The 27,099-nt window shown below is 52.4% G+C and overlaps 3 protein-coding genes across 5 annotated transcripts in view; 2 read left to right on the top strand and 1 right to left on the bottom strand.

Annotated features, from left to right (window-relative positions):
* The window catches only part of LTBP2 (latent transforming growth factor beta binding protein 2), a 59,557-nt gene extending 41,947 nt beyond the window's left edge, over positions 1-17,610 (top strand). Inside the window, exons 10-35 of one of the 3 annotated variants that reach the window (XM_042814440.1) lie at positions 1,255-1,377; positions 1,687-1,851; positions 2,451-2,681; positions 3,236-3,258; positions 3,569-3,608; positions 3,856-3,951; positions 4,665-4,790; positions 5,045-5,173; positions 5,464-5,583; positions 6,454-6,573; positions 6,733-6,855; positions 6,984-7,109; positions 8,633-8,755; positions 9,030-9,155; positions 9,253-9,375; positions 9,555-9,686; positions 10,447-10,572; positions 11,166-11,309; positions 11,552-11,743; positions 11,855-11,935; positions 12,113-12,241; positions 12,444-12,584; positions 12,744-12,911; positions 13,419-13,694; positions 13,912-14,061; positions 16,254-17,610. In XM_042814440.1, the coding sequence (XP_042670374.1) occupies positions 1,255-1,377; positions 1,687-1,851; positions 2,451-2,681; positions 3,236-3,258; positions 3,569-3,608; positions 3,856-3,951; positions 4,665-4,790; positions 5,045-5,173; positions 5,464-5,583; positions 6,454-6,573; positions 6,733-6,855; positions 6,984-7,109; positions 8,633-8,755; positions 9,030-9,155; positions 9,253-9,375; positions 9,555-9,686; positions 10,447-10,572; positions 11,166-11,309; positions 11,552-11,743; positions 11,855-11,935; positions 12,113-12,241; positions 12,444-12,584; positions 12,744-12,911; positions 13,419-13,694; positions 13,912-14,061; positions 16,254-16,420 (3,500 nt within the window). In that variant the 3' untranslated portion in view covers positions 16,421-17,610. The remainder of the gene's footprint in view (positions 1-1,254; positions 1,378-1,686; positions 1,852-2,450; positions 2,682-3,235; positions 3,259-3,568; positions 3,609-3,855; positions 3,952-4,664; positions 4,791-5,044; positions 5,174-5,463; positions 5,584-6,453; positions 6,574-6,732; positions 6,856-6,983; positions 7,110-8,632; positions 8,756-9,029; positions 9,156-9,252; positions 9,376-9,554; positions 9,687-10,446; positions 10,573-11,165; positions 11,310-11,551; positions 11,744-11,854; positions 11,936-12,112; positions 12,242-12,443; positions 12,585-12,743; positions 12,912-13,418; positions 13,695-13,911; positions 14,062-16,253) is intronic. The other 2 variants (XM_042814441.1, XM_042814443.1) reach the window with 2 other exon arrangements.
* A 97-nt stretch (positions 17,611-17,707) lies between these two features.
* Positions 17,708-19,931, bottom strand: NPC2 (NPC intracellular cholesterol transporter 2). Its single transcript, XM_042814444.1, has 4 exons — positions 19,837-19,931; positions 19,632-19,739; positions 19,106-19,278; positions 17,708-18,519 (listed from the first exon to the last, which is right to left on the bottom strand). Exons 1-4 carry the CDS (start codon positions 19,913-19,915, stop codon positions 18,433-18,435), a joined length of 447 nt encoding a protein of 148 aa, XP_042670378.1. The 5' UTR covers positions 19,916-19,931; the 3' UTR covers positions 17,708-18,432.
* Positions 19,932-23,352: 3,421 nt separating this feature from the next.
* ISCA2 (iron-sulfur cluster assembly 2) lies at positions 23,353-24,669 on the top strand. The gene is made up of 4 exons (XM_042815065.1): positions 23,353-23,427; positions 23,539-23,710; positions 23,845-23,960; positions 24,124-24,669. The coding sequence occupies exons 1-4, from the start codon at positions 23,378-23,380 to the stop codon at positions 24,296-24,298; spliced, it is 513 nt and encodes a 170-aa protein (XP_042670999.1). The 5' UTR covers positions 23,353-23,377; the 3' UTR covers positions 24,299-24,669.
* Positions 24,670-27,099: the final 2,430 nt, after the last annotated feature.

Raw genomic sequence — 27,099 nt, 5'->3', positions numbered from 1 at the left:
CAGTAGGACTGGGTCATTGGAAAGTAGTTGGCATGAAGCTGCCATTGGCATTAGCATCACATTGGCACTTCTTGCAGCAGCATGATCTGAGCTCTTACTATCTTTTCCCCTCTCTTAGCTGGTAGCATATGTTTCTTAAAGTCGTATTGGAGTACTGCTGAAGCTCACACAGTTCCTGACACCCAGCTCTTCCTGCACTGCTTGTGCCTCCTGAGACAGCACATCCCTTCATCATGCTTACTTCTCTGGGCCAAGGTCTTTAGCAGAGATGTAAAGCTGGATCAATCCATGTGGAGTGCTTCCTTCTTGCCCCCCATCCTGAGATCTGCCCTCAGCTTCCCCCCTTTACACATCTTTTGCCAATCCTCATCTTCTCCAGCTTAGCTCATACATTCCTGTGTGGTGCTGTAGGGAAGGCTTTGCTGCTGGCCAAATGGATGAGACTGATGGTTTTTCCCTGGGAGAAGCTCAGCTCCATTCCAAAGACTGTGCCTGATGTGTGCTGAGTCAGAGGCAGCACTCGAAGCAGTGCTTGAATGTGGTGGCCTCCCACGTGCATGACCTGTAAGCCAGGAGACAGCACAGTGGTGAGCTGGAGTCTAGCCCATCACCCCTTTGCCTGGCGCTGGGCTCTGTGTGGGGATCAGACCCTCCTGTGTGTCCACACTGAGTTTCTTATCAAGGATCCTATGCAGATTATGTGTCCTGATGACCCAGGGTGAGATAACAGGACAGGATCTGCCAGCCAAGGCTTGCAGTCATGACCTGGATGGCTGTAAGAGTGATCTTGATGGGGCAGCTCTCTGATGGATCTATGTCTGTTTTCCGTGAGGACTGCAGAGCAGTTGTTCCAGATGATCTGCAACTGCAGCCAGTGAGTCCGTGCTGCAGATATAGGACTGCTGTCACCATGGAGGTTCCTAGTTCTAATGCCTCATTTAAATTAGTTTTCTCCCCAGGTTTTCCAATGACACCATCGTGCTGCTTCTCACAGAGATTTGCAGGACAAGTATCGCCTCCACTCTCACTTTTCCCACATCTCATATCCCCAGCTAAGCTGGAGCCACTGCCAGCACCTGGATAGGGCACTGGTTTCTGCACCCCTCTGTTGTTCTTCTGACCTTGAGGCACCAACATGGCTATGGAGGATGCTGACTTGGCTGAGCAGCAAGAAGGGAGAAGCAGGTCCACCTCACAGCCCTTGTTACACAGCCAGAAGCTGCCAGTTGAGCTGGTGCTCTCTCTTCCCCACAGATATCAATGAATGCTTGATGCAGGGCTTGTGCAAAGATGCCAAGTGTTTGAATACCCGTGGCAGCTTCCGCTGTACTTGCAGACCTGGCACCATGTTGGACCCCTCGCGCAGCCACTGCATCTGTAAGTGCTCCAGGGGCAGTCGCAGCTCAGTGAGGCTGCAGCATGCTTTGTGCCTTTTGCCTATGTGGGAGGGTGCACACTGCCCACACCTGTGTGCAGGATGGGTGTCCAGGGAGCCCTCACGTGGTGTTTGTCCATGGATGTTTCGTTGCCTCCTGCTCTTGTTCATGGTGCAGCCTGGAGGAAACGTGCCTGCAAGGGGGTGGGGATTCCTCGGGAGGCAGAGATTCCTCGGGTAGATTCCCAAAGGGGAGGTTTTTGTTGGACTTAGAGCCAGCCCTCAGACACTGACCTGCCTTTGTGTTTCAGCTGACAAAGCAGTGTCGATGGAGCAGGGGCTTTGTTACCGCTCAGCAGCTGAAGGTGTGTGCTCCTTCCCCCTCTCCCACCGAATCACTCAGCAGATCTGCTGCTGCAGCCGCGTCGGCAAGGGCTGGGGCAAGAACTGTGAGGAATGCCCTGTGCCCGGCTCAGGTGAGACCAAGAAACTGCTCTGCTCCGGAGGGAGAGCATAGCCATGTCTGAGCCTGGATTTGCTTGGCAGCCCTTCTCTCTGACTTGCCTTCCCTCACGTCTTCTGGAATGGGGATGAGTTGTCTCACATGGGGAAGGATAGAGGGAACGTGCAGAAATCCTCAGGGCTGGGGAAAAATAGTATGAGAGAGAATGGCCTCAAGTTGCACCAGGGAAGGCTCAGGTTGGATATTAGGAATAACTTCTCAGAAAGAACGGTAATGCATTGGAACAGGCAGCCCACGGAGGTGGTGGAGTCACCATCCCTGAAAGTTAAAGAAACTTGTAGATATGGTACTTAGGGAGATGGTTAGTGGGTGTCTAGATCTACATCTAGTAGCCTAGATGTGTTTCTAGCATTATGTAGCCCTTAGACACCTCCAGAAAATGTTAGGATCGGAAAAACTGGTACCTGCATTCACATAGATACCTCTCTGTTTTCACTCCTTTGCTCTATATGCTCCATCATCATGTCTGAGTGCTATGAGCATGTGTGTTTGTGATCCCTGCATGCTTCTCTTTTCCCACCTCCAAAACTTTTATTTAATTTTCCCCTACAGAAGCTTTCAAGGAAATCTGCCCAGCAGGACACGGCTATACCTATTCCAGCTCTGACATCCGCCTTTCCATGAGAAAGGCGGAGGCAGAAGAGCTGCCCCTAAGCCTGGAAGAGCACAGTGAGAGCAGCAACTGGACATTAGACTGGGCAACAAGGAGACAGCAGCTGCAGGACAGTTTGCATGGGAGTGTCCTGGAGGCATTGCCCCACCCTGACATCTCAGCAGGAGAGGGTAATTAGAACTGCTCCACCTGGTTTCTCTAGCAAGGGAGGGCAAACTCCCAGGTTCTGCTACATACTCTTGGGTGAACTTGTAGATGATGTGGGCTTTCTGCCCTTGTGTAAATACACAAGGTGTTGCTCTCAGCCCTGCAGTATTCATGGGGCACGAGACAACTTCTTCAGGACTTGCAGAGGAGGTTGAATGCTTCAGGCTCTTGTGACTGCAGTCTTACAGTTGGTGCTTACCAGCCAGAATGCCTTTCCTGGGACTTTGGGTGTGCGTGGGAGCTCTGGCACTGCAGTCCTTCGGTGTTTGTCCAGTGCAGCTGGGGAGAAGCGTGACCAACTGCTTGTGCCAGAATCTGCTGGAGTGGGAGCTCCTGGGGTCTGTGAAGTGCCAGGAGAGGAGTCCAGGAGTATTGAATGTGGTAAACTTGTGCAGGGAGAGTGAGGAATTACTGCAAGGAAGTGGTTTAGGGGTGGGATGATCTTTGAGCAGCCAGGGTATAATGAAGGTGCCTGGCCACCTTGACTCTACTCACCATGCACTGTTTCACTTTCCAGGTGAAGTTTTTCCTGCTGGGCAGGTGAGTAACCTTTGTCTTTCCAAATTGAGGTGCATCCATAGTAGCACGTTGGCTGAGTTGCTGTGACTGAGGGCGCTGTGCCAGTTACCTGCTCAAAGGCTGTTAGCTCACAGCAGGAGCAGCTGGATACTCTGACCGGTGTTACCTCCAATTCGCTGGGGCTGGGATTGCAGCTCAGGCTGGGGTTGCATCTCAGGCTGAGGAGTGAAGCGTAGAACCTCATTCCCCACTGTCAGACCTTGGTGGACATGGGACACTGCATCTCAGCAACATACAGGTGCTTAGAGGCGGTCTTGTGTTTCAATCTCAGGATGCTGCTGATACCACCCCAGAGCCTGAGGCACGCAGAGGTAAATACCTGGCTGGTGGGAAGGCAGGGTGGGAGTGGTGAAGAAGGGGCAGCAAGGAGAGCACAGAAGCTCTGAGATACCTCCTCTGCATGGCATGGGCAGGGGTGGATGATGGAGGGCTACAGGAATGCGGGGATGGTGCCTCTCCAGCGGGCCACGCTGGTTCTGCAGGGAGTGAGTGGATGAGGTTGAACAACATAATGCTGAGGTTGCTTCAGCCACTGTTCTTCCTGCTCGCTCCCCTCAGCAGTGGAAGAAGAGTCCCGGCATGCTCCTCCCCAGCCTGGCCCTACTACCACCTGGGCTGATGCTGCTCCAACACAGATACCTGCGCAGGGCTCAGGTGTGTGTTCCTCACCTTACTGCCTGCCCTTATGGGGACATTATGAACTAAGCTCTATTTTGGAGCTCTTTCTCTTCCTCAGCCCTCTTGCCATCTAACACCTGGGAGTGTCATCCCAGCCCTGCTGTTGTGTCCCAGCCCGGGGAAACAAGCAAAGAATGGGGAGGCCTGAGGACAACTCTATATGGGAGCACATAGCTCAGCTTTCAGGGCCCTTTCCTCCAGCTGTTCATCCGCTGGGCAGCGAGCGCCCGGTCAGGGGTCACACGCCTGCTCTGGTGGCTGCAGCGTGAGCTGAGTCACCAGGAAGCTGGGTGGAAGGGGTGCATGTGGCTGCCTGGGCGGCTTGTTTACTGCATGGAAAACAAGAGGGCTGTTGTTCCAGGGTTGTCTAAGTGTCTGGGAGTGCAGCCCCAGCCCGCCGCCTGGGGCTGGAGCACCTTTGGGAGCAGGGCTGGAGGAGGCACCTTGCTAAGGAATGCGCCTCCCTCAATAGCCTTTTGTTTGGGGTTGGGAGGCCATGCTGCGGCCCTCTCCTTGCTCCCCACTGCCACCCACTACCATCTGCACCCTACTTAGCAGGGGAGGGGCCTGCTCTCACCCCCATCTTCCAAGGCCTCCCACCCTCTTCATCTCCACCCCTCTGTGGGGCTGGGGCTGCGGTGAGCACTGCAGGCGACTGCAGCCCCTAACCGCATGCTCTCTCCACCCAGGGGCCAGCGGCTGTGCTTCTTCATCCCTTGCCTGTGGAGCTGGTGTGTGTGTGCTCACCCCAGATGGATACAGCTGCTCATGCCACCCAGGCTATACGCTGCACCCCAGTCGTCTGCACTGCATTGGTATGTTGGCACCTCCTCTGCTGCCAAGAGTGAGAAGGGCAAGTGGGGCCAGAGCAGCTCTGAGGCTGGGGCCAGTTTCCCCATTCCTTTTGCTCAGGGACCCCTGCAAGGTACACTCTGTGGTCCTCCTGGAGGAAGGTTCTTTGGCATTTCTGCTGCTGAGCTTCTGCCCAGCCACTGCACAGTGGGGCTGGTTGGGAACAGCAGGAGCTGCTCGTGGTGACAATCTGTCTTCCCTCCTTGCCTGAGCACAGATGAAGATGAGTGTCTGCAAGATCCTTGCGCTGGAAAAGGTCACTGTGTCAACAGCATGGGCTCCTATTCATGCCTCTGCTATTCTGGGTACGCTCTGGTTTTCTTGGAGAGCAAGCAGAGTTGTCAGGGTAAGTGGTGCCTACCTGGCAGTGCACTGCCACCTCTTTAGGGCCTCCACATCCTTCCTCCATTGTGCTCTTCAGTGTGCATGCATATACTGCTCACTGCTTCATGGCAAAGCTGGGGCAGTCAGGGATAAATGGGATCTAGAGCAGAGCCCTGGCATGTGTTCCCTGGGCAGATTTGAGCAGACGGAGCAATTCTTCTGCTGCACCCAGCTCTGAAGGGGAAGGCTTCAGAACTTCACAGAATCACACAGAATTGTAGGGCTAGGACTTGTCTCCTTCTGTGTTGCCAGATCGGGATGAATGTGAGCAGCCCTCTACCTGCCCAGGACAGCGATGTGTCAACACCCCTGGTTCCTACCGTTGCGAGTGCAAGGAGGGCTTCGCCATGGGCCTCCGAGGACAATGTGAAGGTGAAGCTTCTGCCTGTCCACCTTGCTGCAGGGTTGCTCTTTCTGGAGTGGATGATGGATCAATCCATGTTTGCCAGTCCTGTACTTCCCTAATGGATGCCTGTCCTCTCCTCTATCTGTGAGAGGGACAAGCTTTCCTGGGCAGCCAAAGGGGACTTCTCCCAATGTCCTCTCCAGGGTCAATCCCCGCAGAGCATTTGGACCAGTCCAGTGCTCACTTCCCATCCTGGAAGGAGATGCCTATGCATTTTTGTGCCAGCTTAACTCTGTGACCAGACACCTCTGCTGGCCAATAATCTGCAGGGAGAGCAGGCTACAATGGCTCAGTCCACCTATCCCCACAGCATCCCTCTCGCTTGGCATGATCCAGGCCCATCAGAGAATTTGACCTCATGAATACACATTGTGCCTTATCAAAGATCCCCCTTCCTCAGTAGCTTGTCTCCAACAGAGTTATTGGGAGTATATTTTAGGAATACTGAGGAAACAAGGTATGCATAGAATGCTCTACCCCCGCACGGCCTCCAGAAAGCACACGCCTTAAGGACTTCCTGAACTAGAGTCTGCCTCTTAATCATAGTTATGAAAGTCTCCTGGCAGAGCAGCCCTATGCAGATGTTGGCTGAACCTTTTCCATGCCCATGCACGTTCCTGGCCCTGGCAACATCCTCTGGCAGCAAGTTTTGCTGCTGGATTATGTCAGCCCTCAGGTGTGGGTGTAGGATCCTGAGACAATATGAAAAGCATTGCCTGAGCCCTTGCAAATCCCTCTCACCACTCTTTGGGCATCCCTGTCTTGGAGGGGCACTCTGAGGACCCAGCTGCAGGGGGCATCCTAGAGGTGTCCACAAGGTGTGTGTTTCTTGGCAGATATCAATGAGTGCATGGATCCCAGCCTTTGTCCCCATGGGAAGTGTGTTAATACTCCAGGCTCCTACAGGTGTGTCAGCTGTGCAGATGGCTATCAGCCCAGGAATGGAAGATGCATTGGTAAGGATTTCAGACTGCCTCTGAGAGGCGCTCTTACCCTTACAAAGAGCCAGGAGCACATGCAACACACTTGTCTGGCACAGTGCCCTCCTGACTTGGGTGGTGGGGACAGACCTGAGCATCCTGCTGTGCCATGTTGCCCTTTGCTGTGTAACACAGATGTGGACGAGTGCCTGGTGGAGAGAACCTGTGCCCATGGACAATGTATCAACTTGGATGGCTCCTTCCGATGTTCCTGCTACCGGGGCTATGAGGTGGCACCTGATGGGAAGAGTTGTGAAGGTACAGGGGACCTTTTGCTTCTACCTGAGTGCTGACTCTCTGGAGCCTGTGTTGGCCAGTTCCCTCAGCTCAGCTGCCCTTAGTCATGGTTTCTTCATGCCCTCACTCTTCCTCACTTGCTTACACAGACATTGATGAGTGCGCAGCCCAGGCTGCCTGTCCCTCCAGGCTCTGCCTCAACACCGAGGGCTCCTACTCCTGCATGGCTTGTGATGCTGGCTACACCGTTTCTAGAGATGGCAGCACATGTGAAGGTATCCCTCTCCCTGGGACAGATGAGTGGGTGTCAGAGGAAAGAAATACCCAGGAGGAGGAGAGGCATAGCCATACCTAGGTTGCTGGTAGGGCATGGGGACCTTTTTAACATCAAGATCCTTCTACAGCTCTTCAGCTTCCCAGTCAGCAGGTAGCATGGGGGCTGCAAGTGGATGCCGCCTAGGGCAGCAGGAAGGAGATTTTCCTCACTCAGGAAAGAGATGAAAGGAAGGACTCATAGATGAGACTCCTGGACTAATGGTGACCTGGGGAATGTTCGCTAAGGCTGGAGGAATACATAGAAGCTTGAAAACATGGGCAGAGAGGAGCTGCGTGTGGTTCAACTCAGAAGTGGGAGAGAAGAGGGAAGCTTCTCCTGCTTCTCTTCTGTGTAGGTGTCTGAGGAACCCAGAGTGAAATGAAAGTCGCATTCCATCTGATTTTTGCATGCTATTCCTCTTTCCCAAGACTTCATGTGCACCCTTCTCAGCCACCTTGCCCCAGCCATGTCACAAGGGCATCTTATCAGGGTTCGATACTGTTTGGATCACACTGACCCAATGGCAGTATGGCATGTTCTCCTGCCTTCACTGGTGGCCTTGTCTGTGGATATGGGTTTCATATTTGAAAAATGATAAGGGTTTCATGATAGTTTTGTGATAAATAAATTAGGTTATGGTTCATCTCCCAAAGGAAATGCTACTTGCACCCTTTTGAAACTGAACAACTGGGTACTCCTACCCTCAAATGCTAGAGAGTGATGCTCATTTACGCTTGTGGCATGCTCATTGCTCTGCAGAGACAAAGAGAAGGTCCTTTCCTTGCCTTTAAAAGCTGCCAGAGTCAGTGCTTTAGCTCCTGGCAGGGGAGAAGAACAGAGCAGGACCTCTTCCACTAGCATGCCTTCCAGTGCCTGTGCAGTACCTATAAAGGGAAGTACCACCTTCTTTCTGCCTTGCACATGGTTTCTGAGAAGGAGAGCAAAATCCCTTTAGGTAACAGCCCAGCAGAATGACAGTGAGAACCATTGCTGCACTGGGGCTCAATGTGGGGACTTGCCTCCTGCCCTTGAACCTCACCTGCAGAGCCTGTAATGTGGGGACAGGTGAGTGGAGCAGTCCTGAATGATGGCTCTACATGAGTCTGGCCAACTTTTCCAAAGGGACATCAAAGCAAGGCTGGCAAATAGGAAAGCAGAGCCACAGGATGCATGGCTGATGCTGGGGTACTTTCCTGAAGTCTGTTCAGATGCAGTTGGCCAGAGAAAGGCTCTGCACTGCCCTCTTGGTGGTGGTATGCAGTGCTGAGCAGGAGATGGACAGTGGGACTATAGCCCTGTGTCTGTATCAGAGGAGGGTAAAGGATGTGGACTGACTTTTCACTGTGTTTGATTACTCCAGTATGGCAGCCCAGTCCCACTTTGAAGGCTGACAGCTGTGTGACAGCTGCCCTGGATGGGGATGTTCTCCAGTGCTGGCAATATTTGGGACCTCACTCTGTGCTGTACCCTTCTGCTTGGCAGATGTGGATGAGTGTGCAGACCTTGCTATTCAGTGCCTGGGAGGAGAGTGCCGGAACACGCTGGGCTCCTACGAGTGCCGCTGCCAGGCTGGCTTCGAGCTCATCAATGGCACCGTGTGCCAAGGTACAAACCCCATACCTGCAACCCTTGGGGTCTAGGGCATGCATACTCCCTATGGATCCCCTTCTTTCTTGACAGGGAGAATGCCTGTGCCAAAGCGGGTGATGCCACCACACATGGCACACCCATAAGATGGTAGCCAAATGCAGGATCACTGTGGATGGGGAAGGTCTCTCTCTCCAAGAAAGTCAGGGACCTGGAGCCCTGTAAGAGACCATGGAGAGGAGATCCATGTGGTTCAGGGCTGGGTGAGTCTCTGATTCTGCTCCCATTGCAGATGTGAATGAGTGCCTAAACAGTGAGATCTGCAGCCCCAATGGCGAGTGTCTCAACAGCCATGGATCCTACTTCTGCATCTGTGCACCTGGCTTCTCCAGTTCAGCTGGAGGAGTCAACTGCCAAGGTGAGCTGGTGGGTGGTAGAGACATAGCTCGGGTCCTGCACCTTCCTCCCTCACTTGCTACAATATCCAGCTTGATGATTTGGGCCTGATTTTGCAGATGTGGATGAATGCACAGAGAAATCCCGGTGCTCACAAGGCCAGTGCCTGAACACAGAAGGCTCCTATAGGTGTCTGTGTGAAAATGGGTTCAAACACTCCCAGGAGACCGATGACTGTGTAGGTGAGAGCTCATTGCTGGGGAGATCATCTTGAGAGCTTCCCAGCACCCAAATTCGCTGGTGACTTGCAAGGAGGACCAGCAAGGCTGAGGATCTGGCAAACTGAGCCTGACCTAGGCTGTGCCCTGAGCAAGCAGGACCCCAGTTGACCATCCCTGTCCCTTTGCCGCTCTCCCTGCAGATGTGGATGAATGTAAGGAATATGGGGATGCCATCTGTGGCACATGGAGGTGCCAGAACAGCCTGGGCTCCTACCGTTGTATCATGGGTTGCCAGCCTGGCTTCCACTGGACACCCCTGGGTGACTGCATTGGTGAGTTCAGCCTGTGTCCCCATCCCCTTCCTGGCAGGGACAACATGCCTATGGAACATCTTTGCCAGGGATGTAGAGAAGAAGAAGGAGGAAGAGGAAGTGTGTGGCCAGTGGGGAGGCAGATAATGCCGGGAGTTTGTTTTCTTGGCTGAGCTGCCTGCTTGTGTCTAGACATCTCTTCCTGGCATCTGGAACAGACACTACATTGTGCTGTCTTCCGCTTGGGGAGAGTCCTGGGCAGGTTACAGCCATCCCAGGCTCGGGGCTGGACTGGAGCTCCCAGTGCGTGGCAGCACTGGATGAAGGGAAAGCTTCTGCTTCGCTGTACTAGGCATGGCTGAGTTTAGCATTTCCAGCTCCAGTATCAGGCAAAAGGAAAAGTGCAAGAGGAGTTCTGCAGTTTCCCTGTCTCCCCCAGCTCAGGGAAGGCTGCAGCAAGGAGGAGCTGCTTCTGGGTTCAGTGTTCTGCTCAGGACCAGTGAGTGGGACCAGTGGGCTCTGGGCTCTGTGCATTGCAGGGAAATCTGCCCAGTTCAGCAGCAGGAGGGTTGCGGGATGCTCATCCTCAGCCCTTTATGCTTGTGTCATTGCTCCTGTCCCTCTAACCCTCAGACTCATAGTCAGGGGATGAGCCATATCCAGTCCTTCACATCAAGGTGATGCTTGCCCTGATCTCCAGGCTTCGGGGTCAGAGCAGAAGGGGCTGGGCTGAGGGCATCGATTAGGCTCAGGGTAATTGCTGCAATTCCTGCCGCTGCAGACATAGATGAGTGCGCCAATGAGACGCTGTGCGGGAGCCATGGCTTCTGTGAGAACTCGGATGGTTCCTTCCGCTGCCTCTGTGACCGTGGCTATGAGAGCTCGCCCTCTGGCCACTATTGTGTTGGTGAGTTACTTTCTGGGACCCCTGTCCCCTGTTATCTCTCTATTAGTAGTGAAGAAGACCCATCAGCCAATGCATGACTGGTGTGGCAGTGACCCTGCTTTGTGATGACTCCCAGAGCATGAGCGGGGTCTACATCCATGCATTGAGAACTTCAGACACAGATAGGAGAGTCCTTCTGGAGGAAAAAAAAACAACCCTCCTGTGCTGTTCCCTTAGCACAGCAGACCCTTGACACGTGGTTAGATCCGTACGTGACCCTGTTTTGAGCAGGAGGTTGGCCTAGATAGAGACCTTAATCTGATGGAGGTTTGACCCCCCTCAAACTAAACTGATCCTGTGGTGCTGTTGCTCGCAGCAGCTGGAGCTCTTGGCTGCTTGGATCCCCTGAGAGCAGGGCAGGAAGCTCTTCCCATCTTTGCTTTGAGCCACGGTGCCAAGAGAGCTTCCAGCTCTCCCCCAGCAACTTCCAACCTCACCAAAGGGTGCTCTGCTGCTGTGGACCCACAGAGCCTGCCCATGCTGAGGCAGGGCTCCCAAGCATGCTCTGACCTCCCACCTGTGGTCTGCTACCCATCACTGCCCTTGTTCTGCAGATGTGAACGAGTGTGAGCTGATGGTGGCCGTGTGTGGGACCGCACTCTGTGAAAATGTGGAGGGATCGTTCCTGTGCCTGTGCCCCAGCGACCATGAGGAATACGACACAGAGGCAGGGCAGTGCCGGCCACGGGCAGCCGTGGGTGAGAAGCAACTAGGGCAGGGATGTGGCGGTGCTGGCTGGGGTGGGGAGAGCTGAGAAGGTTGCAGGAGGTGCCTGGGCTGTAAGAGCCCGTGCAGGTATGGGAAAGCCGCCTTCTGGGGAGAGCCAAGGATTGTGAAAATGAGAAGGCCACTGATGGGCCTGCTCTGGGACCTTGTGGCTGGAAGGTATTGTGCTGCGGCATCAAGGGCTCCATCCTGTTCCTGCTCCACTATTTTCTAGAGGGCCCTGAAGGACACACGGACCAACCCTCTGACAGCATGGAGCGCAAGCAGTGTTACTACCACATCAGTGACGTTCGCCTGTGTGACAGTGTCCTGGCCAAGAACGTGACAAAGCAGGAGTGTTGCTGCACCGTGGGGGCAGCCTGGGGTGACAACTGTGAGACCTTCCCCTGCCCCATCTTGGGTACAGGTAGGACGGTGACCACAGCACTCCCAACAGGCCCCATTCTCTGCCCAGTGGGTTGGTTGCGCTAAAGAGCTGTTTGCTTTCTTCCCACCTTGGCATCTGCCTCCTGGCCAGTGGAGTATCAAGAGATCTGCCCTCTTGGGAAGGGCTATGTTCCTCAAGAAGATCCACTCTCAGGAAAAGTCTCCTTCACAGGTACTAGCAGGCACCATTTTCTCTCTTTTCTCCCAGTGGGGAGAGGGAAGGCACTGTACAATGACCTGCATGGAGATTGAGCCCCAGAAATATCTCCCTGGGGTTGCGGTGCGGTATGCTGACATCCTGTCAGAGAAACCTCTGAGACGTGCTCTCTCCTCTCTCTGCTCCTCTCAGACATGGATGAGTGCGAGACCTTCGGCTCTGAGTTCTGCCGCAATGGACAGTGTCTGAACACGGTGCCAGGCTACAAGTGCTTCTGCCGTACAGGCTACTTCTATGATGCTGGCAGGCTTGAATGCATAGGTAAGATGACCTCAAAGAGCAGCAGCGCCACCACTGAGTGGAGATACAGCAGAGCTGTCCTTGCAGGGCCAGATCTGGCCAAGAAGCTCAACTGTGATCCTCCAGGGAATGGGAGAGGTGGCAGGATGCATTTGGGAAGGGAATGAGCCCTGCTGCCCCTGCCTGCCAGCCTGAGACACTGTTCCATCCTGCATGTGGGCAGATCAGGATGAGTGCCAGAACGAGGTGTACTGCATCAATGGCGAGTGTCTGAACACGGTCGGCTCCTACCACTGCTTTTGCAGCCTCCCACTTGTGTTGGATGCCACTGGCAACCGCTGTGTGAACTTCTCTGGCAGGGCAGGTAAGCTCTGGCATGTCTTGGACCATCCCACCTGCAGCAGGGTCATCCCTGAGGGTGCAGGAGGGACTGGGGCTGGGGTGCATGATCATCTCTGCCAGGACAACAAGTGGCTCTATTCTGAATGATTTCCGCAGCATTCTTTGCTCATGTCACCTGCAGATGCCCTGGAGGAGTATGAGATCCACCTGGACGTCTGCTGGCAAACTGTCTCTGACTACATCTGCCAAGACCTGCTGCACGGCGAGCAGACAACCTACACCGAATGCTGCTGCCGCCTTGGTGAAGCCTGGGGCCAGAACTGTGCGCTCTGTCCACACAGGTCCTCTGGTGAGAAGGGTGGTGAGGGAAGCACTTCTCAGGGGAGCTGTGCGTGCCATGCTATGCCATGCTATTTCGTGGCTGCAACCAGGTCTCCGCTTGCCATCCTTGTTGCTGAAGCCAGCCCAAATGAGCTACCTGCCTGTCCAGGGCTGGGCAGCACCATGGGGCAGAATGTACCTTCCAGCTGTTTTGAAGTGGTCTGAGGTGATGGAGGGAGGAGTTGCTCCATCCTTCATACTGCTTCCCTCAGGTCTTGCAAGCACCAGGCCTGCTCAGTCTAGGAGAGGAGAGGCACTCAGCCTGAGATGGGAGCACGGTGGGGATTTGGGTTCTCATTGCTCAAGGACTTGCTTTCCCCAAAAAGAAGTTGATCTCCTCCAAGATGGGTTTCTATCAGCAAAAAATGGAGCTGCATCTTGAGCCTTCTGAGTCTTTGCTGGCCCACTGTGGGTGCACCCTCTAGCTGCCATAGCAGCCCTGCTGAGCTTTGACACTACTTTTCTCTCAACACAGCTGATTTTGCTTTCCTCTGTAATGGAGCCAGTGAAGACAGTGACAGAGGGTCTGAAGTCCGAGAAAGACCTAGGTATGAGTATGGACCAGGCTTGGAAGATCCCCACTACGGCCTTCCCAACCCAGACATGGGCCCCTACTACAACTACCTGGAGTCAGAGTATGGAAACCCTGATGCGGCTTTCCCTCGGAGAGAACCGAGCAGCGAGTTTCGCGGCAGCCCTTTCCACCATGGCCCAGGGCGGCCCCCACCCCGCTACCTGCCCAGCCAACCCGGTGAGTACTGGGTTACACAAATAGGTGCTTTCTGACCCAGCCCGTATCCACCCCAGCTGGAGTGCTCCAGGCTTCCAGCAAACTCTCTCCCTGGCTATGCTTCTGGATGCTCTCAGTTTTCCCAGCCCCACCAGGACCATTTCACCACATGCCAGATGTCCCCTCTGTGGTCGGACAAGTAGTCTTCCCACTCTGACATATCCTTGCCACCCTCCAGGTCTTTACGAGGGCTTTGAGGGACTGCAGGCTGAGGAATGTGGCATCCTCAATGGCTGTGAGAACGGACGTTGCGTGCGCGTCCCAGAGGGCTACACCTGTGACTGCTTCGATGGTTACCAGCTGGACATGACCCTCATGGCCTGTGTGGGTAAGTGGCTTTTAGTCCCGTGAGCGACATGGTGGCCCAGGCTTCCCTTATCTGTTGCCGCTCTCTGGTGGTGCTGCCTGGGATGGTTGTCAGAGGCTTCCCTGCTCTCCTGGGTGCTTTGTGGCCTTGGAGCTGGGAATGTTGCGTCACAGCACCTGGGGGCATCAGGGAACAGCTGGTCACTGCCTTCTTAGTGTAGCACTCCTGCGCACAGATGGTTTTGTGCTTCTGTTTTCTATCCTCTGAACTCACCGTGACTTTCCAGCCTGTCCTACAAGTGAAGGCCTCTAAAGTTTCTCTCATCATCTGCTCTACATCCCCACTCTGTATCCGTTCTTTCAAAAGTGCAACTCCACAGGCCAGCCCCAGGCACCCAACAGAACAGATGAAGATGCTCTTTCCTTAGACAGGGTACTTACTCCACTCCCCAGCATCCTTTCTGCATGACAGTGTAGTGCAACTGCTTCACACAACACCTGTGGCCTCTCCTTCCCCAGAGCTGCCTAGCCTCTTGCTCCCCCTTCTGCATTTGTGCAGTTTGCTTTTCCTCAGCTGCAATGCTTTGCACTTGTCATCAGTGAATTTGACTTCTCCGAGGGATCAGAGCACTCACAGTTTGGCGTCACATAGGTCTTATGAGCACAAAGAGTCTTCCTTTGTCCACACAGATGACAGCATTGGCTGGAGCAGGGGTCAGGATCGATTTCACAGGCAACATTTTGAATGGCTGTCATTTTAACAGCCAAGAATTCATCATTATCTCTTGGGTGCAGCTTAGTGACCCATTGTGCAATTGCCGCGGTTTCATCTAGCCCATATTTCCTCAGTCCACTTTAGCATGTCATGTGAGAGCGTGTTGAAATCCTTATCCTGGCCAAGAGTTATACCCACTGTTCCCCCCTTATCGCACAGATTGCTTATCGGGTCAGTAAGGGGAACCAGATTGTTTGACATAATCAGGCCTGAAAAGATCTGTTCCAGCTATTTAACAGCCCCTATATCCTTCGGGGGAAGGAGGGCAGTGACCTAATCATCCAGAAACCTGCTTTAAGTGAGCAGTCTGTAATTCCAGATCCCCCTTCTCTATTTGTGGAGGCACTGTATTCCTCAGGGACCTCCTTGATCCTCTGCCTCAGAGGGAACTCTGACTTCTCAGTGCTGGAGTACCAAGTATTTGCAGATGAGCTGCAGCAGCTTTACTTAGCTGACTGTCAAGCTAAGTGAGATGTGGAGCTCCCAGAGCTCCTTTAAACACTTGAAACATCCATACTGAATCTGGACAGAAGGAGCATTTTTATGGTGGCTGGAACAAGGCCTGCATTGGCTACACCAGCCAGCTCGTCATTGTCTGGCTTTTGTTTCCTCCTCTGATAAGGCCCAGACTTACATTCCCCATTGTTTCCTGTTAATGTATTTATGGCGCCTTTTCTTGTTGCTCTTTCTGTCCCTGCCCAGCCCAGGCCTCTGTGTGCACTGCTAACACTGCTCTGCTGCTGTTCACCCTTGGGTGCCCCTGACGAGGCTGGAGTCTGTGGTCAAGGGGCTTGGGCTCAGGCTCAGCACAATGGTCAGAGTGACAAAGCCCCACTGCTGCCTCTCCACAGTTTGGGGTGGTTCAGGGCTGCTGCATTTAGCAGAGCTGCAGCACAGGGCTGCCTGCAGGGCTCCCACATGAGCTCTTTGGCACAGTTTGCAGGTTAATAAAACAAGCCCTTGTTTGCATAGCATGAGGTTCCTTTGTGTTCTGGTCTTGGAGGTGATAATCAGCCTCTCAGGGCCGGCATCATCTGCCTCCTGACCTTGTCAGACTGGAAAAGGACATATTCTAAGGCTGGAGGTGGCCTTTCTCCCAGATATTAGGCTATCATGACTTGTCAGTGAGAAGCTGCTCTGCTCCCCCAGGGTGTCACCAGCTGAAGAGCATGGGAAGGGCCTGTTCTGGGACTCCAGCCTGTGGCTGGATGCCATACCTGGGGGGGTTCTGCAGATGTGCTGAATGCAGCATCAAAGCAAAGGAGTCAAGTGCAACCCAGTGTGACAGAGGCTGGGGGGGCACAGTGGGCAGCCTGGATGTGCAGGGGGACACAAGCGAGCTTGAGGAGCCTGAACAAAGGAGGGCTCCCCTGGGCTACAGGGACATGCTGGGGCTGCTTGCTGTGCCACCATCTCACCCCCTCTTTTCCTTCTTGCAGACATCAATGAGTGTGAGGATGTGGATGTCCCAGTGCCCCTATGCCAGGGCGGCACCTGTGAGAACACAGAAGGCTCCTACCGCTGCCACTGCTTGCCAGGCTATGTGGCACTGGCCCAGCCCCACCACTGTGTGCCTCAGACAGCCCAGAGCCCGGCAGCAGCATAGCTCTAAGGGAGTGGCAGTGGGGGATACCCCCCTCTGGTGGCACGCTTCTCCGGGACCTGGTGGTGTGGAAGAGGGTCCCCGGGGCTGTGGCTGCTTCTATACCCTTTGTCCCTTCACCTCCAAAGCGCACAACTCCCCTGCCACCTTTTCCTGGCTGTGAGTGCCAGGGCTGAGCTCCCAGCCTCTGTACCCCCATCCTCACCTCCAGCTCCTCGTTCTGCCACAGCAGAGCCCTCCCCAGCCCGGCCCCCAGCACCTGCCGCAGTGCCACATACCACGGGGGCTCGCAGGACACTTTCTCTTGCCGTGCAGCCCCAGCTCCTCCCTGCACCCTGCAGAGAGACTGGGTTCACCTCCCCACGACGAGCATCACTGCTGCACTGACCTAGCGGCGAGCCTCACTGCACCATGCAGCCTGCCCCAGGACACAGCCCTGGGGGAGCAACCCCGGCTCCCTAAAGCTGCTGCCCAACCTCAAGGTGTGGTGGAGAGGATGGGGGTCCCACAGCCGGCTCACCCTGCAGCCGTCCCAGGCGCCTCCCTACCCCTGCGCTGTGCCTTTGTGCCCCGCGCTGGCTGGGGGGAGTGGGCAGGGTTCCAGCTTAGTTTCTGTAAAGTTGGTGACTTTTTTTTAACCGAGTCTGCTGGAAACTTCTCTCATGTTGTTAAATAAAACATTTATTTTGGGCCCTGTGGCTCATGACACTGGGGCTGGGTCGGAATTGTGCTTGTCTTCCCTCTGCCAAGGGATACCACCAGCCTCCCCACTCCTGGGACAGAGGAAAACCATGCCAGCCCAAATACCCACTTACCTGCCCCAACTGGAGCCAACTCCTGCCCCTGGGGGCTACACAGCACATATGGCTGCTAACACCCTGCTTCCTTCACACACCCTTTGCTTGCAGTTCAACAATCCTTGTGGCTGGCTGGAACCCCTGAACAGGTCCGGGAGTTGCTTTTCCTACCCCAGAGCCCCTGCTGGGAATGCTTTTGCCTCACACTGCAGTAAGCAAAGATGTGTTCTGTACAGCCATCTCCGTAAGGTGTACTGCTCCAGAACAGTGCAGGACCAGCAGAGCTGATGCAGAGCCTGATGCTGCCAGGTAGACACCCCAGCATTCAGCAGCAAAGATGCATGGTTGCTCACAACTCACCTACACTGAGACCAGCAAGCCACTACCTGCAGCTTCAGCCAAAAAAAAACAGCTGGATGACTACACCCAGCCAGAAGATGCCCAGACACTCTGCTTGTCCTCCAGCCATCTACTCCCAGAAGACAACGCAAGCTGGTTTTGTCTAGCCTTTATTAAAAGGAAAGTTATAAAAAGAGGTTCAGGAGCTCCCAGCAGCTCCAAGTTAGTTGATAGTGCAAACCATTGGTTAGAGAAAGAATCATCCCTGCAGAAACACTGAATGCCATTTGGCTTTGCATCCACAAAAAGGACTTTTCCCAGCTGCAGTCCTGCAGGCTCCAGCAGGGGCCCAGGACAGAATCTGCTGCCAGCTCAGGAAAGCTTCCTCCCCTCTTCTTCAGGTGCAAGGATGGAAAACGCAGTTCCTAGGAGCATCCCAGTCACAGCAGGGCAGAAAAAGCACAGGAGGGTGGATGGAGCCAGCATTCTACAAGAGGCACTGAGGGGTTATCAGGTAGCAGCTTAGAAACTAGCCAGGTTCACTGCAGAGAAATCTCTTTGTGAGGACAGACAGCTCTGTTTCAAACATCTAAAGTGCCTCCACAGAGCATGTGGAAGACAATGTCCTAATGCTCAGTCTCTCTTGCTGACAGCAGCAGACACTGCTCCCCCATGAGCTGCTGTGGGAACATGCCAGAGGGATCGTGGAGAGGGGCGAGAGCCTTCTGCCCACAGCTGGCCTTGCAGGAACAAAGTACTGGCTGCCCAGAGGCTGCAGAGTTCTGAAGGAAGCAGTAAGAAATACTTATATAAAAGATTTTGGCTTGTGTTATTTTCTCTGTTTCTCTCTTCCCCGAGCCGAACTCATGGCAGAGCTCCTCAGCTGGTGATCTGCACTGGTATCTTCCAGCAAAACAACATCTGATCCTGGTCATCCACCAACTCCCATTTCACTATCAGCTTAATCTGCAAGAGAACAATGAAGTAAGAATAGTTAGGAGAGACCAAAGCAAAGACAACAGGCAGCTTCAGTCGTTTGTGAAGCAGAGGGGTCCTGGTGATCCTGTGGGAAGAAGGAGCTGGGCCACCTGCGGTGACTCCTGCAGTATTGTGTGGCTGGAGGGCACTGCTGTGTAACACGGAGACTTCTACATGCTACATTGAGAACCCCCATCTGAGAGTGCAGAGGAAACAGCCAGCACGTCCCCGCTGAATGGCACCTGGAGCCAACTGCCCCAAATCTGAGTGCTTGGCCGGGAGCAGAGCCTTGGCAGTGGGGCTGCATGCAGGCACAGCACACAAGGAACACACATGGGGATAGCTGAAGCAGTTTCTTAGCAGCTGGAGTCAGGCTGCTTCCTTTCACGTGTTTGTCCCAAAACAGGAACTGTGGACAGAATCCCACTCACAGCAGAAGTGAGAAGCAGCTGAAGATCCTTCTGACCTCTTCCCCATACTGCGAGATGAAGCATTCTTCTTTACAGATGGGCTGTGGGTTTGCCCCAGGAAGGAGGGCAGCCGCGAAGCGCAGGTGGGGTTCCTGTTTACTTACACTGGGGTACTCGCTCTTCACAGGGAGCTTGTTCAGGTAGCTGTATGAGTGGCCCTTCTGGATGGGGCACTGGATCCCAGACTTGCATCCATCAGGCTCGGGGATGGGGAAGGGTATGTCCACATGCAGCATCTCGCCATACACCTTTGCCTTACTGCCTTGGCTCTCGATCTCTGCAGGACATGGGAAGAGTGAGTGCAGCACCAGAGCAGGGAAACACTTCCACTTTGTGACCTCCCTTGGACATATTGAAACCAGATGATCATTGTGGTCCTTTTCAACCCAGGCCATTCTATGATTCTATGATTGTGTATCTGGAGGACAGTCTGCCTGAAGGCTGCAGAGAGCACACTAAGCAGTTCTCCTCCTTGGCTACCTCTTCCCATTCCGTGGCACCCTTCAGCCACTCTGCCCAGTTATTCCCAGACACAAAGGCACAGACTTAACGCTGTCACCCCCTCTGCCCACCTCATCCCTCCTCACAGGATCCCACCAGCACCCCAGGCCCCACGGAGCCGATGCTTACTGCTGGAGAAAGTGACGTTGATGCTGTACGAGGTCCCTTTGACGAGCTGGCAGGGCTGCGTGGGACAGGGGCTCACGTTCACCTCTTGAATGCTTCCGTCTTTGGAACCTAGAAGGACGAGCGAGGGGTTACCGGTGCCAGGACCCCGGAGGGCAACTCCCGCTCGGCCAAGGAACCGGGCCCCCGCGCCTCGTGGGACACTCACCGCAGTCCACGAAGCGGAGCGGCTCGGCCAGGGCGGCGGCAGCGAGCGCCAGTAGCAGCACGAGAGGCGGCGGCACCATGGCGGCACTGCGCTGCGCTGCGGAGGCGGTGGCGGCGGCGGCGGCGGCGTCACATGAGAGCGGCGAGGCCGCCCCGCCCCGTGCCGGCGGTCAGCTGAGCGCCGCTCCGCCCGCGGGGCCGGGCCGTGGGCTGCAGGTGGGCTGGCAGGCGGTTCCGCGGCGGTTCCGCGGCGGCGGCGCTGCTGCTGCTCAGACTCCCCGAGGCAGCGTTCAGCAGAACAGACAGCCGCTGGCAGACCTTGCTGTCAGGGACGTGCCCCTTGTGACAGCTGGTACAATCCGTGGGCCTCTGGGTCACTCTGGAGCCACCGTTTCACTGAGAAAATGAAAAGATACTTTCATCCGAGACTGGTGCTTGCGTTCTGCACTTACATATCCCACCAACTCCATTACCCGAGGAAAAAATCTGAAGTTCCGCTTGATGAGCAGCTACGCCCAATGAATGTAAATTCCTGTAACAGCACTGCACTTGCAGCTTGGTAAACACACAGACCTTCAGGCACTGTAGTGGCAGTGAATACAGAAACGGTATTCTAGAGAAAATCCACATCATCATCATCATGCATCAGTTTCTCCTGCTCTCTCAGCCAGTACATGCTCCTTTTGTTGCAGATCACCAGCATTCACAATGAGTGCACCACGGGACACTCACATTCAACAGCCATGGCAGTGGTTTCTTGTCATCAGTTTCTGAATCACTCAAACGAGCCCAGTTTTCCACTGAGATAAAATGCCTTAAACACACACGCTGTAGAAACAAGCGGAATACTTAGAGAACCCAGCTTGCAGGCAGACCTCATCAGTTCAGCAGGCTTAAAGAGAGCTTAAGGAACTCCCCAAAACATACAGTGTGCAGAATGAGGAGGGGGAAAAAAAGTACAATCAGATTATATCAAGTTATCAAGACCCACAAGACCAACAAAGCCACAGCCTAGGAAGGGAGAAAACATGGATTTTAATTCTGGATGAGACAAAAACACCCCCTGTCTACATAGATGGCGGAAAGAAAAAACGATCACTGGTAATAGAGAGGTGGAAAGAAACAGCTGTTCTCCTTCCTTACATGGCCTGGCTACTCCGAACATTTGCCTCCAGCACATGAATCACTCGCCAGAGCAATGGATTATTAATCAGACTAAATTAACTCGGATTGAGGCCAACTCTCTCATTTTCTCAATCTAAAGTAATGCAACAACATCCAGAAATGCCTTGAAAATACTTGTACCATTTCAGACATCTAACGATGGTAAAACTGAGGGCATGTAGAAAGTACAAGTGTTTTTTTTTTTAAGGGAGCGGGCTACATCAAATATCCAAAAAGAGATTGCAGTGAATATAGATGCAACATGAGGCCATGAAATGCCAGCATTCAGCACAATAAATCCTGCAAGAGAGAGAAAAGCCAGTGCAGTGTGAGAAGTAGAACCATCCTTCTCCCTTTTTTTCCCAGGAGCTCTTGATTCATTCCTCCAAATGCAGAGATGCACTGATAATAACTCAAAAAACACCCCCTATATGTGTTTAAAAGCATCAACTGTTCCAATACGCCTAATCTGAGGATCCAGCTGTTTGCAGCTAACTGGATGAGCACCAGCTCCTCTGGGACCCCACCTGTGATACTTTCCTGGTTTTATGCGAACATTATCAGAGTTAATCCAAGAGTGAGAAAAACTAAACAGCTCAAACCAGTCTTTATTTACATGTGCAAGGTGGTATACATAAGCAAAAGCATGTGGTTGCAGTTCTTTAAAGCACTGCCCCCTCAGCCTGGCAGCCACATTCACTGTGGGAGTGAGCCTTTTAGGATTTATACACATAATGTGGGAGTGAGCCTTTTAGGATTTATACACATAATATTAACTACATGTTTACTACTCCAAGCACTCCACCACGTGCTTGATTCCTATGCCTATGCCAAAGAAAATACTTTTGCTTCCTGCAGTTGTTAAATCTCTGTATGGAGCTGCCTACTACATGCTTAATGGACAATAACTTTGTCAAGCAGATGTCATCTTGGATTTAAGTACTTCCTCTGCCTCCACTGTGCTGCAAGGAGGTCAAGCTGTTCTAGGTACTGCCTTGTTCCGATTGAGATGTGTGAGAAAGCTAATAGTCACCAAGTCCTGAGCTGTGCTGACTTTAAATGATCCCCTCCTACTGGGATGACTGGTTTTCCTCTGTCATGCCACTGTATGACTCTCCACAAACCTGACTGGAGGTGAGGGAACAGGATTGCAGCCTGGAATTCCTCCAGCCGAAGCACGTGAGTAAATGATAAGCAACCCTTTAACTGTAGGCACACCTTTGAGCAACAGGCCGGACCAGTGTCACATGTCAAATGATCAGGTTTAAGGGAGAGAAACGAGGCAGAGCCACTCAGCTTCAGGCTGGCAGCCAAGTTCTGGACTCGATCAGGTGAGTGAAGATTCATCCTCCACAAAGCCCTTGATACAAGTTTTTGAAGAGAAAAAGCACCTTTAACAAAATGCACGTAACCTTTCATTAAGCATGAGTTCCCTGCTTTGATTGTGAAGAGTTAATTGAAGAATCATTAAACACCTACACACGCAGAAATGCGAGGCAGGAGATATGAGCAGAGGGGGCCTGGGAGATGGCAAGTGCTGGTGCTAACGCAGGCTCGGTGGTGAAACCATGGAGACTGCGTCTGAGAACTGCGCCATACGCACCCAGTGCGGGGATGAAGGCTGCACATCTGCCCAATCCTGCTGGATCCTGTTCTCACAGAGACGTGAGGAGTGGGAGGGGGCCGCGCGGAGCTGCGGCGCATGCAGAAAGCTGAGCATGTCTGTGTTTGCAGTACCAGGGTCATGAATCCCAACCCAAAGGAAAACTGGCCTCTGCAGGGAGCGCTGAGCTTAGAGACTCAGAGATTCCTCCCTGATAAAGAAAGTAAAACAGAAAAGTCAGTTATCGGGAAAAATCATAAGAAATCCTTCAGAGCAGGCCCTGTGTTTGTTCTTCTGTTTGCGTAATTCCCCCTGCAATGACATCTTGATCCCTGTCAGGGTCTCAGGGCACTGCTCAGTGCAAATAACCCTCACAGCTAAGTCCACCGCAAACACACTCTGCTGAAAAGCGCTGCATTATTTACAAAGTTATTTTTCTTTGCTGCTTTCAAAAGCAAACACTTTCAAGGACAAATACAAATTACGTGCTTTCAGCCACAGCACGTTCCCAAACCTAGAACAGGGCTGACACAGCGGTGTCTACGTCTTCCCTATGTGTGGGCCACCGCTCCCCCGCAGCCGAGGTCGGGACACAGCCAGACCCCGGCGGCCGCCACTGCTCACTCGACCCACCCGCACGTCGCCTAGCAACCCGCCCCACCGAACGCTTCCGCCTCGGTACGCGCCACGGCGCCTCGCGCCGGAAATAACGGCGCCGGACAGGCAATGGGCGGGCGGGATGGGGCGGGGCGCTGAGGAGGGAGCGAGAGGCAAGATGGCGGCGCTGAGGCGCTGTTGGTGGATGGCGCGGGGCGGTCGGGTCAGGTACCGACTCGGCAGCGCCTCTCTCTGTGACAGGGAGTGGCGAGTGCGGGGCCGGGGGCTCGGCGTGGCCCCGCTGAGGCTCGCCCTTTCTTCCCCTCCTTCTCCCTGAAGCAGTTGGTGTTCTGCTTCGTCGCACAGAGGACGAGCGCCGCTCGGCCCCCCGCCGGCCCCTGTCTGCGCGCTGGGCCGCTCGCTGCGGTGGGCATCGTCCTCCTCCCAGCCGGGCCCGACGGAGAGCGACTCCAACGAGGGACAGGTCTACCTCAGCGAGAGCTGCGTGAAGGTATGGCCCCAAGAGGGCTTCCCGAAGCGTCCGGCCTGCCGTGAGTGCACAGTGGAGGTGTTGCAGCATTTGCCTGTTCGTTCAACATGGTTTGAGCCTTTGTTTGTTTGTTTTTAATCTTTTCTGTTTTGTAGAGGCTGCTGGAGATTGCAGAAGGATCAGAGTTTCTCAGGCTGCAGGTGGAAGGAGGTGGTTGCTCGGGGTTCCAGTACAAGTTTTCTTTGGACACGGTTATAAATCCTGATGACAGGCAAGGACAGAGGGGCTGTTCTGTGCAAAGGGGGCAAGATGGGTGTGTGTGTGGTACAAAATCTTGGAAGGACAAAGACTGCAAGATGAGGGAGGTGCTCAGGCTGTGCTTCTTGGTTGTATCTGTAGCACAACTGATGTTTAAATATGCTGCTTTTCTGCAGGGTTTTTGAACAAGGTGGTGCCCGTGTAGTTGTGGATGTGGACAGCCTGGCCTTTGTGAAAGGTTCCATGGTAGACTTCAGCCAGGAGCTGATTCGCAGCTCATTCCAGGTGGTGAGCAATCCTCAGGCAGAGAAGGGATGCTCCTGTGGGACTTCCTTTTCTGTCAAATTCTGATTGGACTTCTTATGGATGACTGCTGGCTGCAGATGTTCCCTGGTAGTCTTCAGAGGGTTTTGTTTGATCTTTTCCCTGTTGATCCTTCTCATCTTCCTAACCCTGTAACATAGCAGTTACAGATGACACCAGCTGTATGTGTCTGAATTGAGCCTGTTTCCAAGACTTTTCGGCCTTCCTCTCAGAAATATGAAGTAGCCATAATCACGCAAACAGAAGCATCTTCAGTGCTTTGTGAATCACCTGCTCAGTGGCGCAGACTCACCCTGCCTTCTCCAGAATGTGGAACCACTTGTCTCTACAAGAGATGGCTGTATATATGTGTGTGTTTATTGAGAGTTCTTACTAAAAAAAAAACCATATGTATTTGAGGTTGTTTGGTATTACTCATGCATTTGTGGTGGGTGGAATCTGGGTTCATTCCAGCTAGGACTGTTTACCAATTTTTTTTCATCTGAATTGGATTTATACCTACCAGTGTTGCTGGCTGTTCAGTGTTCTGTGGGCTTTTCTGGACACTTAGCTTTTTCAAGCTGGTCTCAGTCCCAGGAGCCCATAGTAGTTTTGCTCTCAGTCCCTGTGATGAAAGTTTTGACTTGTTCAAAGTAAGTGAAGCTCAAAGACTGAGGTAGGAAGAATTAATAGCTATTTGTTTTATTTTAGAAAAAAAAAAAAATGGTATGTGCATATCTATATAAATAAAATACACAGCCTTCTATCCCCAGTGCTGTTTTAGGTTGTTCCTAAACATGTCTTGGCTTTTTATATCATACAATCTCTTAAGTTTCGTAGTGAATCCACTGTCTTCCTAACAGGAAAGGAAGTTTAGGTGACAAAGGCAAAGTTCTGGAATATTGATGAGTGACCTTAAGTCATTGTGACTTAACTAAGAATAATTTGCCTCACCATTTATCCTGTCTGGTGTTATGAAAGAGTTAAACAACTCTTTTCCTTTCTGAAATTTCCAAAAAAAAAAAAAAGGGAAAAATAGAGGTTTCCAAGATAACATCGTTTTGATTAGTTTTCTGTATGTTTGTCTCCCACGGGATGTCTTTTAAATCACGTGCTTCTTTTAAATCTTTAAATCACGTGATTCACGTGCTTCTGGGTGAGAGGTGGAACAACTATTTTTGTTCCCTCTCTTGTGTTTTATCTGATCAAAACCAAATTGTCGAAGACTTGAATCATTCTCGTGAGTCTGGGAGGACTGCTTGACTTTGGTTTCAGGGGAACTGCTTAAAGCAAACCATGAGGTTTTGAGGACCCAATGCCATAGGCATTCTTCTTGTTGTTAAGCTTACAGAATTCCTTTCTAAGCTAGTCAGCAGCACATACATATACTCTGTGTCCGCCTGCTGATTTCTCATGCTTAGTTTATAGCCAGACAATGTTTGCTTCATCCATAAACTATGCAGTTTTGTCACTTGAGGAATACGGGTGGGTTTTAGAGCAGCAGTTCCTTTGGTCTGGTGCTTTTGATTTGTTCCCTGCAGTCAACATGCTTATGTCCCTATCAAACAGAGCTGGATGTAGTGCTGTAGTGAGCCAAAGGATACGATGAAAAGACTTGCCTAAATCCCTGCAGGATACCACAATCTCCTAGGTCTTGAATTGAATGTCTGCCAAAAATGCCTTCAAAAGATAGAAGACCTAAAAACATGTGTAGGTAGAAGACATTAGATATATATATTTTTTCAGGTGGGATAGCAGAGCAATGAAAAATTGCTTTCTGAAGTAGAAGGTATGTAATCTAGCTCTTGGTCTGTTTCATACAATTGGACCTTGGTCAAGTCTCTTTTGGCACTTTTCAATGGGAAATGTAAGTGCAGGAGTAGTGAAGGGAAAAGAGGGAACCAGCAAATAGCAAGGGTTGGTTTTTGTTTTTGTAAATGAAAACCTTTCTTTAGCCCCTGTAAGTATTCCACCTGGCTTACTGTACTTAGTAAATGTGTACAGGCTCTGTCTACAGAACCTAACCAGGTGCCACTTGCCCACTCTCCACTGTTCAAGTAAATCAAGCGAGTGCTGTCTGCATGGAGTGCAACCACTTTCAGATAACTTGCCTCCTTCATTGCAGGGACTGTATGAAGGGTGAATCATAGAATCACCAAGGTTGGAAAAGACCTCCCAGATTATCTGGTCCAACCATAAATGAAATGTTGTGTTCATACTAGTGTCACCAGCAGCCTGTTGCTGGGCTCAGGGGAAGCTTGCATGCATGCCTTGCTGTCTGCACTTTTGGTAGTACTGCTGTAACTGCACTAGGTGGACCCCTTACTCTTTAGGATTGGCTGTTCTGGACAAGACTTGCAGCTTGAGTAAGGTTGAATGTGCTCCTTGCAGGACCTATGCAAGAACAAAAGTTTCTGTGGAGGCAGGCTAGAGCTGATTTTGTCTTAACTCCAGACTCAGTCTTTATGTCAGAGAAGTTGCTCAAAGCTGGAGAGGCTTCATCTGTACAGTGCATTGCTCTTGACCTGCTAGTTCTGCTTCCTGTCAGCACCTAAAATCTACTGGCCAAAACTACTAGTTTTACTGTACCCAGTATGGAATGGATGCTAAAGGCTTTGTTATCTCTATAACCATGTTGTCTTAAAAAAGTATATCTGAAAGGAACCCATGTCAGTACATTATAAATTGGAAACTTCTGTGTCTAGGAAGCTGGCAAGGGGGTCATATTGCAGAATTGGAATTAAGGTGACCTTGGTGAATTTTGCCTATATAGGCAATAAAGGCTGGATTCTGGCTCTGGCAGAAATTTAAAAAGAAAAAAAAGTTAAGGTTTGTACATGGGCTACTCT

This window comes from Centrocercus urophasianus, unplaced genomic scaffold (genome assembly GCF_019232065.1).
Source record: "Centrocercus urophasianus isolate 14NV4802_14NV808 unplaced genomic scaffold, USGS_Curo_1.0 seq_14, whole genome shotgun sequence".
Lineage (NCBI taxonomy): Eukaryota > Metazoa > Chordata > Aves > Galliformes > Phasianidae > Centrocercus > Centrocercus urophasianus.
This window is presented reverse-complemented; position numbering and strand designations above follow the sequence as displayed.